Genomic DNA, 15,648 nt, shown 5'->3' on the forward strand with positions numbered 1-15,648 from the left:
TAATTGTATAAGAGTTGTATGCATGAAGTCTTTTTTCACCAATCATACCAAAACTTAATGGTGGTAGATATGCACTGAAAAAGGGGCAAACTAGAAATTAGATTAAAATATAGTCTCATATTTATAAGGAATACTTGCCAAATGATTTTGGTTTAAGACTTCATGCAAAGCTATAATAGTTAAAGTAGTGTGGGGACCTTATATATTATATTAATATATTTGTTTTGAAACGTATTATGATTATAAATATAAGTGATGAAGATGTTCAAAGTTATTTTCTAAAAAATTTAAGTTCATCTTCTTGTAATAAGATTTTGGAGTTTAAGTTAAAGATATATATAAAGTGTAAGGAGGTAGCATAATAAATTGTCTTTCATCACTCACTCATGGAACAATATTAGTAGTTATATGCTTATATCTTGGATAGAAATAAGAACTCTATTCCAGAGGCTAAGTAACAATTAACAAAAGTGGTAGTTGGCAACTACTAATAATTTTTTTTGGTTCTCAACCCTTTGTTCTTCTTCTTCTTGGTGGGTATAAATAATAACAACTTGTACTAATAGAATAGGTAGTATGGGTTATTTTGTCCATTATGAAGAGGTAACATATATAAATCCTTAAAATATTCTAGCAAGCATAAATTGAAATTTTATATCAATGTCATAAATGAAGACAATGGTGGTGGAATTGAAAGGGTTGATGAATTGGTTAATGTGGATTGAGAAAGAGAAGATAAGTTATTTTCTCCAAGCTTTTCTTCCAATTAATGCAAATATTGATTTGTTGAACTACTTGAGAAACGATCCATATGAGTTCAAATATAAAATATAAGGGCCTATGAATAAAAGTACACCTTTTTTTTTTAATTGGTTAAGGGTCTTCAAATACTTGAGGTTAAGCTGTAAGCGACTAATTTTTCCATTCTACTTTAGTCACTTAACCACGCCTCCTACCACTTGGAGGAGTCTCATTCACAACCTCCATCAGTCCAACTCAGGACTTGGGGCTTGCTAGCCCCGAGAATGGCATCCATGCCACTCAACCTTAGCACTTGGTCCAAGTGCTCCACGTGTCCGATCCCATGATCGACACCCCAAGGTACCACTGACGTATCGGCCCGTTACGCTAAGGCCATGCCCAACTACCTTGGTCACACTGGTGGTCCAACACCACCTGCATTCCAATCCCGTCTCTCAAAGACTGGGTCATCCGTCCATGAGGGATCCTCCCAGATCCACTCCTTAACATCCTTAGGATGCCTACAGACATGGGGAATAGCCTTCCCCAATATCTCTGTTCTGGTCCCCACCAAGTCCCTTTCTGTCCTTGGCTGTGTTCGCCAACACTGCCACTGGATCAAGGCCCACCGGCCCGACCACTAAGTCCCACTATCCTCGAGGACTTCCTCACTGTGTGACTGTGTCCTTGGTCACCCCACCAGAGGGCTACCCCTCTTCCTTTCCACAGTTTGGGACTTTGGGACACCATTTCGGAACACCGTGGCCTTACGCGAGCCACCTGGGTACTCTCCCCACCTTTCGCCTTTAGGTGCTCTAGCCATGGGCTTAGAGCGAGGTTCCGTTGAGCCACGCCTGGTATCCAAGTAGGTAGTGCCACCCACACTTGGACTGGGAGCATCGGCCAGTCGATCTCCCGGGGGAACTAGAGCCGGCTCTTGAACACTTCACCAAGCTACCCCACTTGTCGGTCCGTGTTCACTCTAGTTTTGGACTTCCCAGTGGGCAGCTCATCACCCAACACTGGGTCCGGCCTTCCTGGGCCAAACTGGCCTTTCCTGGCCAAACTGGCTCCACTGCAGTCCTCCCCCTACTATACTTTTGGAGCTCACCAAACCCCCCAGGGTCTGGGAGACGAACGCTTTGGGCTTTCACCCTCTCAGGCTCCGGACTCGGACTCGGACTCGGACTCGGACTCGGACTCGGACTCGGACTCGGACTCGGATTCGGACTCGAACTCGGACTTGGGCTCGGCCTCGGTCTCGGTCTCGGTCCCGATCTCGGTCTCGGTCTCGGTCTCGGTCCCGGTCTCGGTCTTGGTCCCAGTCTCGACTTTGGACTCCATCTCGGGTCCATCTCGGACTCCAGCTCGGACTCCATCTCGGACTCCATCTCGGGTCCATCTCGGGTCCATCTCGGACTCCATCTCGAACTCCACCTCGGACTCCATCTCGGGTCCACCTCGGACTCCATCTCGGGTCCATCTCAGGTCCCATCTCAGGTCCATCTCGGGTCCATCTCGGACTCCATCTCGGACTCCATCTCGGGTCCATCTCGGACTCCATCTCGGACTCCATTTCGGGTCCATCTCGGGTCCACCTCGGACTCCACCTCGGACTCCATCTCGGGTCCATCTCGGGTCCACCTCGGACTCCACCTCGGACTCCACCTCGGACTCCACCTCGGACTCCACCTTGGACTCCATCTCGGACTCCATCTCGGACTCCATCTCGGACTCCACTTCGGACTCCAACTCGGGTCCATCTCGGACACTTCCACGTGTCATGTGTTGGTCCCTTTGGGTCCCTTTTTGGAGCCTCGCTTATTGCTCGCTTTGTGCTCGTTCCTCGAACACTTTGTTGGGAGTTCCACTCCCGCTCTCAACCTTTCAAGTCGGAGCTTTTAGTCCAAACGTTTTACGCTCGTTTGGCTTTCGCTTCGGCCACTACCACGTGGCACCCCTCCAGCTCCACTCTGGGGCCTAGGGACTTTGTGTCTCACATAAGCATCCTAGCTCAAGTTGATATTGTTGTCCATTGGCTAGCATTGTGGCAGCAACCTGTGTAAGTGTCTGTCCCCGTTACCATCGTACACTGCTAGCCAGATGCTAGTCACAGGGTTTGAATAATATTAAGTTGGATGACTTCCTGGAAAGTTTAAATTCATTCGGGTCCAACTCTATTAGTTGGTTAAGAGAATCACATTATATATTAATTGACATTTAGCAAGTTTAATTTGCTCTAGCTGGGCTCAATCCGATGGGTAGGGTGTTGCGAAAACAATATTAACAATCAAAGAAAACAACTTGAGAAACGACCCATAATTGTTCAAATATATAGAAAAAGAGCCCATGAATAAAAGTGCACCCCTTTTTTCAATTGGTTAAGGGTTTTAGGATACTTAGGGTTAAGCGTTCTTGGGTTTGAATAATACTAAACTGGATAACCTTCCAGGTTAGTACTAGATAACCTTCCAGGAAGTTCAAATTTATGAGCTTACATATATTTTATAAGCTTTGTCCATGGACATTGAACATAAAAGCTATGTACAGTGTGATATTCAAAAAATTAAATTAAGCTGTTAAGATTGAAAATTGAACAAACATTACTCATACACTTTTGATTTGCAAAAGGTGCGCAAGTAATTAGAAAGTTTATAAATGATGTTTCTATAAAGATATTAGAAAAATTAGATTTAATAGTATTGAGATACTACATTTTTAAATGGTGTTTGGTATGGATTTTTTCAATAAGTATATCTAAGGGATATATAGTGCTAGATAAAGTTACACCATGTTGAGGTTAGAAGGTTGTCTTGATATATCCTTTCAATTACAAAAACATTCTTCAAGGGATTGAGATGTTATGTTTTTAACTATGAGAATAACTTTAAAAGTAGTTAAAAAAGGATGTTAAACCTTTTGGAATCACATGATGGAAGCCGAGAGTGATGATAATCAAGTTTAAATTAGTGAAAATTTTGGAGTTACTGGTATATTTTCCTGAAAGATTTACCACTAGAGCTATCTCTTAGCCTTAAGATTGATCATTATATTAAATTTATTCCAGATTTTAAATTGCCCATAAAAGCTTTATACCATTTGAACATCAAGAAATGAATGAACTCAAAAAGTAATTTATAAAGCTTTTTGACAAAGGTTATATCCAACCAAATAAATGACTTTATGAAGTGTTGGTCCTTTTTGTTATGAAAAAAGATGGTATCATATATCAATGCTCACAACAATTAGAAATAGTTATCCATTATCTCACATTAATGACTTTCTTGACTAGCTTTTAAAGGCTAAGTATTTTACATAACTTGATTTGTGATTTGGGTATTATCAAATATGAATGGTAAATTAATATATGAAGAAGACAAACTTTAAAACTAGTTATAGATTTTATGAGTTTATGGTTATGTTTTTTGGGCTATGTAATGCTTTGGCTACATTTAATATAATGATAAATAGAATATTTAGAGATTATTTTAACACATTTTGTTGTCTTATATATTGACAATGTTCTAATCTTTAATGAAATGTTAAAGGATCATTTGAACACTTAGAATAAGTGTTTTAGAAGTTGCAAGAAAATAAATTATATGTTAAAGAGAGTAAATGTGCTTTTGGTCAATTGCATATGAGTTTTTTTAAGCATATAGTTAATGGTGGTGTAATCAAGATGAATCCAAAAGAAATTAAAAATGGTGAAGTCCTAAGAAGTCCTAACCCTATATTAAATATTTGTTCCTTTCATGGTTTGTTGGAATATTATTACAAGTTTGTTCGCAGTTTTGTAAGTTTTGCAAATTTTGTTTTTCCATTTACTAAGAGTAATATACCATTTTATTGGACACTAATTTGTCAATGTGCTTTTATATAATTAAAAGATAGTTTATGTTCCCAAGATTCTAAATCTTAATAAACCCTTTGAAGTGCATTGTGATGTCTTTAGATATGTTATAAGTGTTGTGTTGTAACAAGATTGTGACAATGCAATTAATATTATGCTAACGTGATGCAATTGTCCTGTTATGTTTTACTCCAAAAAATTGGATGAAACCTCACAAAGATAGTTTACACATATAATGTCAATATTAGAATATTAATAATCTAATTGCTTGTTTGTGGAAAGTGTTTAAATTTATTAATGAAGTATATCTATAAAATGTAAAGATTATCAACAATGGTATTGCCAAACTTATAATTTAGCACCATTCCATATTAAGTAAATTATCATAAAGATTGGGACAGGGATGAAGGAATGTATAATAGAGGTACAGGATAAGTTGGGTATGGAGAGAGTGGTGGCAGACAAAAGTGTGCAAAGGCCATCAGTTTTTGCAAGCACAAAAGACAGCCATTGCTCTTCCAGGCAGGTGTCTGTGATAGATGCTAAACTTCGAGATTTGAGTTGACGAGACAGTCTATGGTGGTCGATAAAAGTCATGGATTGATTGCCAAACTTCTCATTGATGACAACATTGTTCAGTCTCGTCAGCTTGCATCATGTGTCCAAGTTTGTTCGCAGTTTTGTAAGTTTTGCAAGTTTTGTTTGGCATCTATCATCCCCTGGCCCCAATACCCAACACTCGTCCAGGTTTGGAGATGCTTGGCGCTTCTTGCCATTGCGCTTTCAGGCGAGTGTGGAAAATTTTAATGTTCTGGGGGCACTGCGCCACGAATTTCCTCACCTTGTACTGCTGGAACCGGGTTTTTTTTTTCAAATGGAAATCAAATTTGATCTCAGTGGAACAATCGAATATGATGTTTCGCGCGTTTTGCACTCACACACACAGAAGGGAACTAGCTACACAAGTAACGAGCACATATCCCAGAGAGAAGCGTGCCCCAATGTTTTGTGAGCCCATCGAGCCCAAATTCCATGCCAACCAATCGAGCTTCCATAAGATCATTCCAAGCGAAGCTGGTGAAGAACGATCGATCGGTCCAGCTCCCTGCTGACTGCTAGGAGATCCTGACTAGCTGCGGCATCACCTCATCCACGAAGAACCCTCTGGGAACCCATCACAATCGCATGTTGAGGATCTTTAATATTCTCGCAGGACTTTGAGCGTTGGATTCTTTATAAACCAGAGCATCGAGATAATAAACTAAAGATTGGAAGGCTTGAAAACGTTGAAATCGCTGAAGGATGTCGAGACAATCGTTCCTAGGAGCTGGGGATGCCAGTGAAGTTCCTTCAAGTCCCTTTGGCCCTGGCACAGGAAAGAGAAGAGAAGAGATACATTCACTTCAGCTACATCAGAATAAAAAACACTACCTGGTGAACGAACAACAAGCTTTCTGGCAAGCCTTTCGGAGCAGCCACTGATTGCTTCACTTGTGCTTCTTCTTCTGGATCGGCTTCCACAGAAAAATCCCACACACTGCTCATAACAAGGATAGAATATGAGCTAAACTGAAAAAAAGAGAGACGCGGCGACATACCTTAACTGGTTGTCAGCCGAGGTTGCCGCCAGCATTGAACTGTCATGAGGAGACCATTCGATGGAAGTTATTGGGGCGGAATGGTAGTTTGTCATCCATATGGGACCGTCCTACAAAAACTTAGATATCAGGAATACTATTGACGCACAGAAGCATACCTTCAAATGCTTCAAATTCCATAAGTAGATGATACCGTCGTCACCGCCAGAGGCAAGCACCGAATCTGATCTGCCAAGACAAGGAAATGTTGGAACAGTTGTGACTTATTAGGAAGTACAAACCTCCAAGATATCACGTTAACGTCCGCGTCGTGGATCTTCCACATCGCTGTGCAAGTACAAGTTGGCACATCCCACAGCCTGAGTGTTCCATCAGAAGAGCAAGATGCAAGCCGAAAGGGATCCAACGTCGGACACCACTGATAGACAGACATAAACATTTAGACACGAAATGAAGGTGAAAGCTTGCCTGCAAATCTTCGACGCTGGACGAATGTCCAACAAGAGCTCGACCTCCAACGATCCATTCGCGTCGATTTGGTTGCCAGACATGGATCACTCCGTTGTTATCGCCTGGAGACAAACAAGAACGCTTTTAAGCAAGACATGAAATCTCTCGAGTTCATGTAATCAATCAGACCAGATGCAAGCCATCCTTGGTGCGCTAGACTCCAGTCGAGAGCAAATCCTTCCACCTCGTGACCAGAAAAGACTTGGAGGGGTGCCTGGTGTGCAATGCGAGAAGAGCTTCCGGCGTTGCCGGAAGAGAGCTCTTGCAAGAGGCTTTTGACGTCCCAAATCTGAACCAGATACCTGAGAGCATCGTAAAACCATGGCAGACTTGACTTTCAGACCTGGACGACGCCGGTCTCCGACCATGTTGCGATGATGTTTGGTTCTTGTGGCATGGAACGAATACGATTGATGCATCCATGGTGAGCTATCATCCGGACCTGGTCGATCGAGAAAACAAACGCCTTAGAGAAAAGGTGTAGCGTGGATGCTGCCAACCTCAAGCTTGGGAGTTTTGTCGCTCATTTCTTCGTCGTCACTCTCGTCGCTGCTGCTGCTGCTAGAGTCGCCATCGTCACTAGCAGCCAACTCCACGCCTCTTTTCTTCCCGCTGATGTTGGTCAGCTTAGCAACGATGAGCCGATTATCTGCAGGCTTTGCAGCCTAGAAACCATGAGGAAAAGTGTTTAAAACGTTTGAGATTCCAAGGCTTGTTGAGACTGGAGACTCACCTGCGTTCCAGCAGTACAGAACAAGGTGAGAGGAAACTCGTGTCGCAGCGCCCCCAGTTCGTCTCGCAGAATATCAAAGCTTTCCACACTCGATCACAACAATGCCCCTACACTTGTAAGTTACCTCAGACACGGCCAGCCCAATCGAAACGCATGGATGGTGTCATAGGCGGATGGCTCGTATTGGAGCTCCTCGCCTTCGTCGAGTGGATCAACCCCCGGCCGCCACACCTCCAGCTTTGGAGATGCTCCCCGGCGCTGCTTGGAGCTCTTTTTCTTCCTCCCTGACCGCGCCATTGGGGTTAGGGTTTAAGATATTCGTTTGAAATTGAGTTGTTAGTCAATGGTAGTCAACAATATTTGACTTTTGACTTGATTGACTTTTCTGTAATGCTAGTTAGCCATTTAGAGAAGGAGCTTCAACGGAAGCCAGATCTAGAGGGAAGTTGTGAGCGTTAGTCAATATCAAATATTTGACTTCTGACACGATTGACATTATTTGACTATCATTGACCTTTTTGAGCTCGTGAGGACACTATGCAGTCTGCTCCTTCTACACGACCAACCCAAACAAGCAATGCTCTCGCCGTGATCTCCAAATTTGCGTAAACCCTTTGCTACTGTAGATGCTCGTCGTGACTGACGAAGAGCTCGACGGCTTTTGTTAACGCTTTGGGTGGACTGGCGGTTGAGCTGATCTCCCAGCTGCCTGGAAGAGCAATGGCTCCGTGTTGGAACCAGTTGCTTCTGCGCACGTTTGTCCGCCGCCACTCTCTTCTGGTGGTCTGCGTGGAAAGTTACACTGGGCCACATTCCTCGAGGACCTTTTGGCTTTCCAAAAGATCTCGAGTCGCTAAACAAGTGAATGAATCGAAGTGAAGTGAGTAAAACATCATCAACCAAGACACTCAACCTGCTCAGGTGAAGACACTCCTACACAAATTACAGGTGTGGGCTTTCATGACTAACCTGTAATGTAATGTTCTCGTGTTCTTCGAGTTCACGACTTTGCTCATGGCTTGATGGTGAAATACTGTCCTCTTGTTTGCTTGTGAGGCTTCTAGAGCTCCAAATTTCTTGTATAATAGGATACAAACCACGTATACGTGGTCCACTTTGGAGAGATTCCAGATCTGTGGCCTATCGTTCAGATTCTCTCTACTGGGCGCTAGAACATACTCGCAAGTGTCAGACGGACAAAACTGCTAGCATTCCACTTTTAGTGCCAAAAAAAAAAAATATCTCTGCTTTGCAGCAAAAGCGGCAGCAGCTGACGATTGGGTTACGAGATCTCTCCCCAGTAGAAATAAAAAAGAAGAAAAAAAACGGTGCTACGGAGAGCTCTACGTCTGTGCTTTCTTGCGTAGATTCATCACTCTCTCCAGTTCTTCCGAGCCTCCCACTTCTTCGAGCTCCTGCAAATCAGGAACCAAATTAGTCATACAACCGTTCTTTTTCTCTTTTCGTTGCGTACCTTTGGGCCCAAGAAAAGCCCGTATGGAACACCTTGAAACAAATCAGCGTGATGGAGCTACAAGAAGAAAGTCTCGAGTCGATCAGTCAGAAGAAGGAAAGAAAAACTGAGTTTTTACTTTGTGTGCTGCTGCTACTTTCTGGAAGTAAGGAACGTTTGCGATGGGTCCAACCGGGAATCGACGATGAACTAAGCCGTCATGCACGAACATATAAGCCATTCCAAACACTGTGATCCCCAAGCCCTGCGCAAAGATCCATCCATTCATCGCTCAAGATCGATCAGAGTCAAGGCGATGAGAGGGGCAACTTACCGCTCCAAAGCACAAGCCCGGGAAGAGACCTTTGTTGAAGAAACCATACGCGAGGAGCGCGATCGCTGGCACCGCATTCACGATGGCGAAAACGTCGTTGAGCTCGAATGGACCTTCGCGGGGCCGATGGTGTGACTGGATAGGAGCACGAATTTTCAAAGCTTAGAGAGAACTTGGGAGAACTTGGAAGAAACTTGCAAAGGTTCCAGATCTTTACCTCGTGCATATCCCAGAGAGAAGCGTGCCACAATGCTTTGTGAGCCCATCGAGCCCAGAACTCCATGCCAACCTGACCAATCGAGCTTCCATAAGATCATCCAAGACGAGAGAGAAAGAAGAAGAAGAAGAGGAACTCACCGCTGCTCCAAACGCCAAGGAGAAAGTTCCAAACATCTCTAGCACTGGCACCTCGCCACTTCCCTGCAAAATGCCACCTCGAGGCATCAGACCGAGCAAGAGGAGAGACAAAGTTCGCGAGCTTCACACCTGCATTTGCCACACGAATCTATAGTACACTGACGCAGCTGCCAGCGTCGTGATTCCCACCGTGGAGGCCACCGCCGCAAACAAGTAGGTACTCCTCTCCGCCTTGATCCTAGAGCTGGAAGAACTAGCCACTTCTCTCAAAGAACTCCTCGGCTCCTTCACAATCTCCGACTTGGGCAGCGCCAATTGCTCGCCGGCATTGCCGCCCTGCTCGCGCCCCGCGGCAGCGAGCACGAATCTGCGAGCCCTGGCAGCGCGACTGGAGCTGGCGCCACAATTGGACGAAGACATCATCACCGAGTGTAGCGATGGTAGCAGCGATCGCTCTAGGCCGCCCAGGATCCGGAGCTTGTAGGGGACCGTGAGCATCGAATACGCGCCCATGGAGAAGCTTGCCTCCAGCGCCCACTGGAGTGCCTCATTTCAAGCCTCACATGGCACCACATGTGGAGAGATAATGGCATATTCGCAGGAATCTCTCGGGTGGGAATATCCCTCCGCATCGTGGCCGTTAAACGCTGTTTTGGGCTAAGTGTTTTGCCGCAGTGGACCAATGGCGCGCCGCCCGAGTGAAGCAAGCCACAGTGTCCATGACACTCTTTCTTTTATAATGTTTCCACGGGGAGAAAGATAAAGTCTCCTTGCATTAACGACTTTGTAAAGATGACGCTCAATCAAACAAACAAACCACGATGATCGTGATCTTATCTTTCCTCGTCTGGAATATCTCTTGCGCTTTTTCTAAACTTGTTGAAAATCCGGTCTAAAGTGAGCTTCCACTCCACATCGATCGGCCAAAGAAAGAGCGCCAAAGAGCGCCACCACCACTTCGCTGCAGCTTTCTCGATTCTATTGCTTGACACGGCACTAGATCTCAGAGGACCGACACGCAGCCGGGGAATCGTGTCGCTTAAGTTGCAAGCACGCTCACGAATGGGGCGTTGAGGTGGAACACGTAACTCCCTGCCACAGTTCCGCGAATAAACTCGTTAGAAGTGATCGAGGATCGTCACTGTGACTTACCGAGCGTGGGCATCAGCGCGAAGAGCAGCAGTATGCCGACTAACTTGAGAAGGAATCCCGTGAGAACCATGTCCGGCATTCGTACGTGCCCGGTCGAGAACGCCACGGCCATCGGCGGCGTGGAGACTGGCAGCATGAACGCAAAGGAGGCGGCGATGGTGCCCGTGATCATGAGCAGCAGCGGGTGGATGTTGTTGGAGGTGGCGGCGTTGGCGAGCAGCGGGAGGAAGATGGTGGCGGTGGCGTTGTTGGACGTAAACTCGGTGGTGGCGCTCACGAACACCGCCACCACTGGAGCGAGTAGCAAGTACGGAGCGTTGTCTAGGAAGTTCAAGTGTTGTGTCACCCACGCGGACAGTCCGCTAGCTTTGAATCCAGCGGCCAGTGCGAATCCTGGTGGAAAGTTTGTGGTCTTCTCGATCCATTCAAGAACAAGAGAGTACCTCCACCGAAGAGAAGAACGATGTCCCATGGAAGCTTTTTACAGTGAGACCAATCGAGCAGCCTCTCTCCAGGTACTAGCCTGTTTGGAATGACAAAGAGGAACACTGCCATCACCACCTGGAAGAAAACGATTGAGAGAAAAGCTATGGCATGTTTGCCACTGAAGAGAAAGATTCTTCCATTTGGAGCCACTTACACTGACAGTCCCATCGTCCACATAGCCATGGAAGAATCGCCCCCAGCCAAAGGATGTTCCCAGGGATCGTGTCAACCATAGCACAGCGAGCACCTAGAAAGAAAAAAATAAAAGAATCAAATCGCTTGGAACAATCCATCCAAAGATCGAGGATTTTCTTTTGGTTTTTTTAAACTTACAACGAAGAGAGTAAGCACAGTGGTCTCCGCGAAGCTGATTGATCCTGGAGTAAGAACAAATCGATTTAGAAAATCCATTTTTTCTGGATAGAACAGTGAGAAAAAATCGTACCGAGAGACTTGAGCTCCTCCTCGATGCTGGAGCGATTGAGCCTGGAAGAGATGGTGGGAGTGGCCGAGCGAGGGCAGTAGCAAACGCACAGCATGATCCAGCAGAACAAAACCATGGCGACGCCCAGCGGGAACGCGAACATGAACCACTGGAGGTAGCTCACAGCGGCAGCGCTGGGGAAGCAGCTGTTCCAGATCCCCAAGAACACCAGATTCGTGCCCGTGCCCGTGAGCGTCGTCAATCCGCCAATGCTCACCGAGAATCCAATCCCCAGCACGATCGCCCGCGCGTACTGCCGCGCGTGGAATGCCGTCGCGCCATTGATGCCGCTCCCCTGTTCTAGGGTTCTTCCATCTAGGGTTGTGAGGGCCTTGGAGGAGATGCGTCGCAAAAGCTCCCGGATTTCCTGCCGGCTCTCCGGATCGTCGCCAGCAGATGCCACGGCCTGCGCCGCCTGTGGATCCACATCGACGACATGGATGGATTCGAGCGAGGGAGTGTCCGGCTCGAGCAAGCGCTTGATCACTCCCGCGGACATGGGCACCATCATGATCGCGGTGGCGCTGTTGGAGATCCACATGCTGATGAATGCCGGGCCGACGCAGAACCCCAGCAGCAGCATTCGCGGCGCCATGGATCGCCCGCCAAAGAGGAGGAGCGTCTTGAGCGCCAAGCGCTTGTGCGCCTGGTAGCGCTCCACGCCCAGCGCCAGGATGAAGGAGCCGATGAAGAGCGTGATGGTGTCGTTCATGTAGGCTCGCGCGATCTCGTCGGCCTGGATGATCTGGAAGAGCGGCAGGAGGACCAGCGGGAGCATGGACGTGATCCCGACTGGAATCGCCTCGGTGATCCACCAGATGCACACCCACGCCAGGATCGCCAGCATGGGCGCGATCTTGCTCTCCCCGGCGCTGACATTGGATGATTCTTCGTGGGCGCCATCGATCCGCACGAATGCCAGGATGAGCAGCGCGCACAGAGGCCCCAGCGCGATCGCGATGTCCTTTCTGTGCCCGTGGAGAAAGCCCACGATTGATCTGCTCGTCTTGCTCTTCCCAGGATCGAGATCATCGTCCAGCTCTCGCCGTGGAGGATCATGGATGAGGAGCGCCACTGTAGCAGCAGTACCGTCTAGATTCGTCATGCGCGGCTGGGAGAGCTCGTCCTCCAATATGAGGCAGTGGTGGAAGCGCGATTATCGGCAATAAGATCGAGAGATTGGACACGCAAGCTCCAAGACAATCTCTAGCGTCTTGAATGACCCCATGGACGTGGAGCTCCAATCGCGACATATCTCCAGCTCCACGGCATGGCCCCCCTGCGATTGCGATTGCGATTGTTCATCCTCCCATCGCGCCCATGGACACGGTGCGGGAGTGCGTACGGCACATCGAGGCTTGCAAAACGCTGGCGCAAGCCAAGGCCGTGCATGGACGAGTTCGCGAGAAGAAGCTGGACATCAATGGCTATGTGGCCAACCATCTGGTCCAGATGTACGGCAGGATTGGGCGCGTGGAGGAGGCCAGGGGTGTGTTTGATGCCATTTACCCCAAGGGGGCATATTCCTGGAACTTGATGCTCGTGGCATATGCCCAAAACGGGCATCTGGAGGATGCCAAGGGGTTGTTTAGCGTCATGCCTGATCCGGATCTTCTGTCTTGGAATGTTATGCTCAGTGCGTACTCGAAACGTGGGAGACTTAAGCATTGCCAAGGTGTGTTCGACGCCATGCCAAGGAAGGATTTGGTTTCCTGGAACACTTTGCTTACTGCATATGCCCAAAATGGGAATCTTGCAGAAGCGAAAGCCGTGTATGCGAGAATGCCGGAGATGGGTCTCATGTCGTGCAACATTATGCTTGCGGCACATACGCAGAGCAAGTCTTTGGACGAGGCGAAAGATCTTTTCAACCAGATGCCGGAGAAGAATCTCGTAACGTTGAACTCGATGCTAACTGCATATGCCCAAAATGGGTATCTTGATGAAGCGAGGCAAGTGTTCCTTGACATGCCCAGCCGCGATCTCGTGTCCTGGAACGCCATGCTCGCTGCATTTGCCGCAAACGATAAGCTCGAAGAAGCAAAGAGATGTTACGACGTTATGCCGGAGCGGAATCTTATCTCTGCAAACACAATACTGATTGCGAACTCCAAACAGGGCATTGTCGAAGACGCGCAAGAGGTCTTTGATTCGATGCCCGCCAAAGATCTTGCTTCGTGGACTGCACTACTTTGCGTGTTTGCTCACGGAGAGTTTTTCGATGAAGCGAGGAGTGTGTTCGATCGAATGCCCGAGAGGGACTTGGTCGCATGGACAGTGATGCTCGAGGCCTATGCCCGGAGCGGGCATATCCACGACGCTATCACCGCGTTCGAGCGCTTGCCGGAGCTCGATCTCGTGTCCCTCACAACAATGCTGGACGCGTACGGCCAGAGTGGAAACGTGGTGGATGCCGTGCGCCTCTTTCGTACGTCGCCGTACCAAGATCTCGTCTCGTGGAACGCATTGCTATCAGCCTACGTAAGGAACGGGCATCTCAAAGAATCTAGAGAGCTCTTTGAAAGGATGCCTTTGAGAAACTTGGTGTCCTGGAACGCCTTGTTAGTGGTTTTTGCCGAGACGGGGCATTTTGAGGATGCTAGGAGAGTGTTTGAGGAGATGCCGGACAAGGACGTGGTATCTTGGAATGCCATGCTCTCTGCGTATTCTCAAGGTGGCTCCTTCGATCGGGCGAAAGCCACCTTTGAGTTGATGCCGAAGAGAGACCAGATCTCGTGGAATGCCATGCTTTCGATCTATGCTCAAAACGGGTACCTCGAAGAGGCCGCGAGCATCTTCACTGGCATGCCCGAGTGGAACTCGGTGTCGTGGAACGCACTTCTTGCCGCTTATGCTCAAAACGGGCATCTAAAACAAGCAAAGTTCTTGTTCTACGAGATGCCCGTCCAGAACCAAGTCTCATGGAACGCAATGCTCTCCGCGTACTCCCGAAACGGGCACATCAGCGACGCAAAGCGCCTGTTCGATGCTACTCCGGAGCTCAACCTCATCTCCTACAACGCAGTACTCACCATGTACGCTCACACCGTAGAGCCTGGAATCGCTCTGGAGCTGTTTGGGGCGATGATCCTCGATGGCATCAAACCCGACGAGGTCTCCTTCACCTCCGTCCTCTTGGGCTGCAACCACGCTGGAGTTTTCAAGTCTGGTTGGTCATACTTTTGCTCTCTGGTGGCCGACTACGGCCTGAGGCCAGCAAAACAGCATTTTGGATGCATGATCGATCTGCTGGGCCGCTCCGGTCGCGTGCACGATGCCGAAGATCTCCTCGCAAACATGCCATTCATCCCGGATGTTATCGAGTGGAGAAGCCTGCTCAGAGGCATGAAAAGCCATAGCGGTCGAGCTAGAGCAGCGTCGGACTCCGTTTTGGCGCTCAAGCCGCAAACTTCCGGATCTTTCGTTTTGATGGCCAATGTGTATGAAAGCAATGCGATGGCTCCATGATGTGTATATATATAGACGAGCTTGAATTGGTTGCCTAGGCCAAAAAGCTGCGAGCATGGCGTTGGCGCATCGTTCCTGGTCGAAGGTGGCGGCGGGAAAGCTCAAGCGTCCGCCACTGGAGCTGTACCATCGCAAGGAGGAGCTCAAGAGGCTGGACTCCGCGCTACGTCCTTGCCGCGATGGCGAGCCGGCTGCGCTGCTCCTCCTCTTGGGTCCCAAGGAGTCGGGTAAGACGACGCTGGTTCAAGAGTATCGCAAGCGCCAGGAGCTGGGGGAGTTCGAGGGCATGTCACTCTACGTGGACATGCATCGCAAGGTCAACTCGGGGGAGCGCTTCGCCAGGACGATGTGGGAGAGCTTGGGATCTTCTCTCAAGCTCACCTCTTGGGGGGCGACGGTGGAACAGCGTGAGTTTTCGTGGCACCCCGTCCTCGAGATCCCCAGCTTGGAACGCTGGAAAGCCAAAGGTGACGAGTGCT

At 48.0% G+C, this 15,648-nt stretch overlaps 4 protein-coding genes across 4 annotated transcripts; 1 reads left to right on the forward strand and 3 right to left on the reverse strand.

Moving 5' to 3' along the window:
- Window positions 1-5,798: 5,798 nt before the first annotated feature.
- Window positions 5,799-8,248, reverse strand: LOC9649058 (glutamate-rich WD repeat-containing protein 1). Its single transcript, XM_024690103.1, has 12 exons — window positions 8,002-8,248; window positions 7,560-7,719; window positions 7,436-7,514; window positions 7,203-7,367; window positions 7,046-7,144; window positions 6,832-6,991; window positions 6,661-6,764; window positions 6,474-6,610; window positions 6,351-6,420; window positions 6,193-6,302; window positions 6,026-6,131; window positions 5,799-5,960 (listed from the first exon to the last, which is right to left on the reverse strand). Exons 1-12 carry the CDS (start codon window positions 8,246-8,248, stop codon window positions 5,856-5,858), a joined length of 1,542 nt encoding a protein of 513 aa, XP_024545871.1. The 3' UTR covers window positions 5,799-5,855.
- A 231-nt stretch (window positions 8,249-8,479) lies between these two features.
- LOC9649059 (beta-carotene hydroxylase 2, chloroplastic) lies at window positions 8,480-10,147 on the reverse strand. The gene is made up of 7 exons (XM_024690066.1): window positions 9,709-10,147; window positions 9,580-9,642; window positions 9,440-9,511; window positions 9,223-9,357; window positions 9,028-9,153; window positions 8,910-8,966; window positions 8,480-8,850 (listed from the first exon to the last, which is right to left on the reverse strand). Exons 1-7 carry the CDS (start codon window positions 10,090-10,092, stop codon window positions 8,779-8,781), a joined length of 909 nt encoding a protein of 302 aa, XP_024545834.1. The 5' UTR covers window positions 10,093-10,147; the 3' UTR covers window positions 8,480-8,778.
- Window positions 10,148-10,333: 186 nt separating this feature from the next.
- Window positions 10,334-12,816, reverse strand: LOC9649060 (tonoplast dicarboxylate transporter). Its single transcript, XM_024690063.1, has 6 exons — window positions 11,663-12,816; window positions 11,551-11,594; window positions 11,372-11,464; window positions 11,175-11,292; window positions 10,732-11,124; window positions 10,334-10,671 (listed from the first exon to the last, which is right to left on the reverse strand). The coding sequence occupies exons 1-6, from the start codon at window positions 12,804-12,806 to the stop codon at window positions 10,619-10,621; spliced, it is 1,845 nt and encodes a 614-aa protein (XP_024545831.1). The 5' UTR covers window positions 12,807-12,816; the 3' UTR covers window positions 10,334-10,618.
- Window positions 12,817-12,919: 103 nt separating this feature from the next.
- LOC112351732 (pentatricopeptide repeat-containing protein At4g02750-like) lies at window positions 12,920-15,169 on the forward strand. Its single transcript, XM_024690105.1, has one exon. The coding sequence runs from the start codon at window positions 12,920-12,922 to the stop codon at window positions 15,167-15,169; it is 2,250 nt and encodes a 749-aa protein (XP_024545873.1).
- Window positions 15,170-15,648: the final 479 nt, after the last annotated feature.

The sequence above is a fragment of the Selaginella moellendorffii genome, unplaced genomic scaffold (assembly GCF_000143415.4).
Source record: "Selaginella moellendorffii unplaced genomic scaffold, v1.0 SELMOscaffold_65, whole genome shotgun sequence".
Classification (NCBI taxonomy): Eukaryota; Viridiplantae; Streptophyta; class Lycopodiopsida; order Selaginellales; family Selaginellaceae; genus Selaginella; species Selaginella moellendorffii.

What these genes read in the sequence shown, in the direction of transcription:
- LOC9649058 (XM_024690103.1), bottom strand. Translation starts at nt 8,248, where the DNA reads ATGTGGCCCAGTGTAACTTTCCACGCAGACCACCAGAAGAGAGTGGCG. An exon ending in CGAGAGCATTGCTTGTTTGG is followed by an intron (nt 7,720 to 8,001) that starts GTTGGTCGTGTA and finishes TGGCGCGGTCAG; the next exon opens with GGAGGAAGAAAAAGAGCTCC. An exon ending in TCTGTACTGCTGGAACGCAG is followed by an intron (nt 7,368 to 7,435) that starts GTGAGTCTCCAG and finishes CATGGTTTCTAG; the next exon opens with GCTGCAAAGCCTGCAGATAA.
- LOC9649059 (XM_024690066.1), bottom strand. Translation starts at nt 10,092, where the DNA reads ATGGGCGCGTATTCGATGCTCACGGTCCCCTACAAGCTCCGGATCCTG. An exon ending in CGGGCTTGTGCTTTGGAGCG is followed by an intron (nt 9,154 to 9,222) that starts GTAAGTTGCCCC and finishes ATCTTTGCGCAG; the next exon opens with GGCTTGGGGATCACAGTGTT. An exon ending in GGCTTTTCTTGGGCCCAAAG is followed by an intron (nt 8,851 to 8,909) that starts GTACGCAACGAA and finishes CCTGATTTGCAG; the next exon opens with GAGCTCGAAGAAGTGGGAGG.
- LOC9649060 (XM_024690063.1), bottom strand. Translation starts at nt 12,806, where the DNA reads ATGACGAATCTAGACGGTACTGCTGCTACAGTGGCGCTCCTCATCCAT. An exon ending in TGGACGATGGGACTGTCAGT is followed by an intron (nt 11,293 to 11,371) that starts GTAAGTGGCTCC and finishes GTTTTCTTCCAG; the next exon opens with GTGGTGATGGCAGTGTTCCT. An exon ending in CGCGCTGATGCCCACGCTCG is followed by an intron (nt 10,672 to 10,731) that starts GTAAGTCACAGT and finishes GAACTGTGGCAG; the next exon opens with GGAGTTACGTGTTCCACCTC.
- LOC112351732 (XM_024690105.1), top strand. Translation starts at nt 12,920, where the DNA reads ATGACCCCATGGACGTGGAGCTCCAATCGCGACATATCTCCAGCTCCA.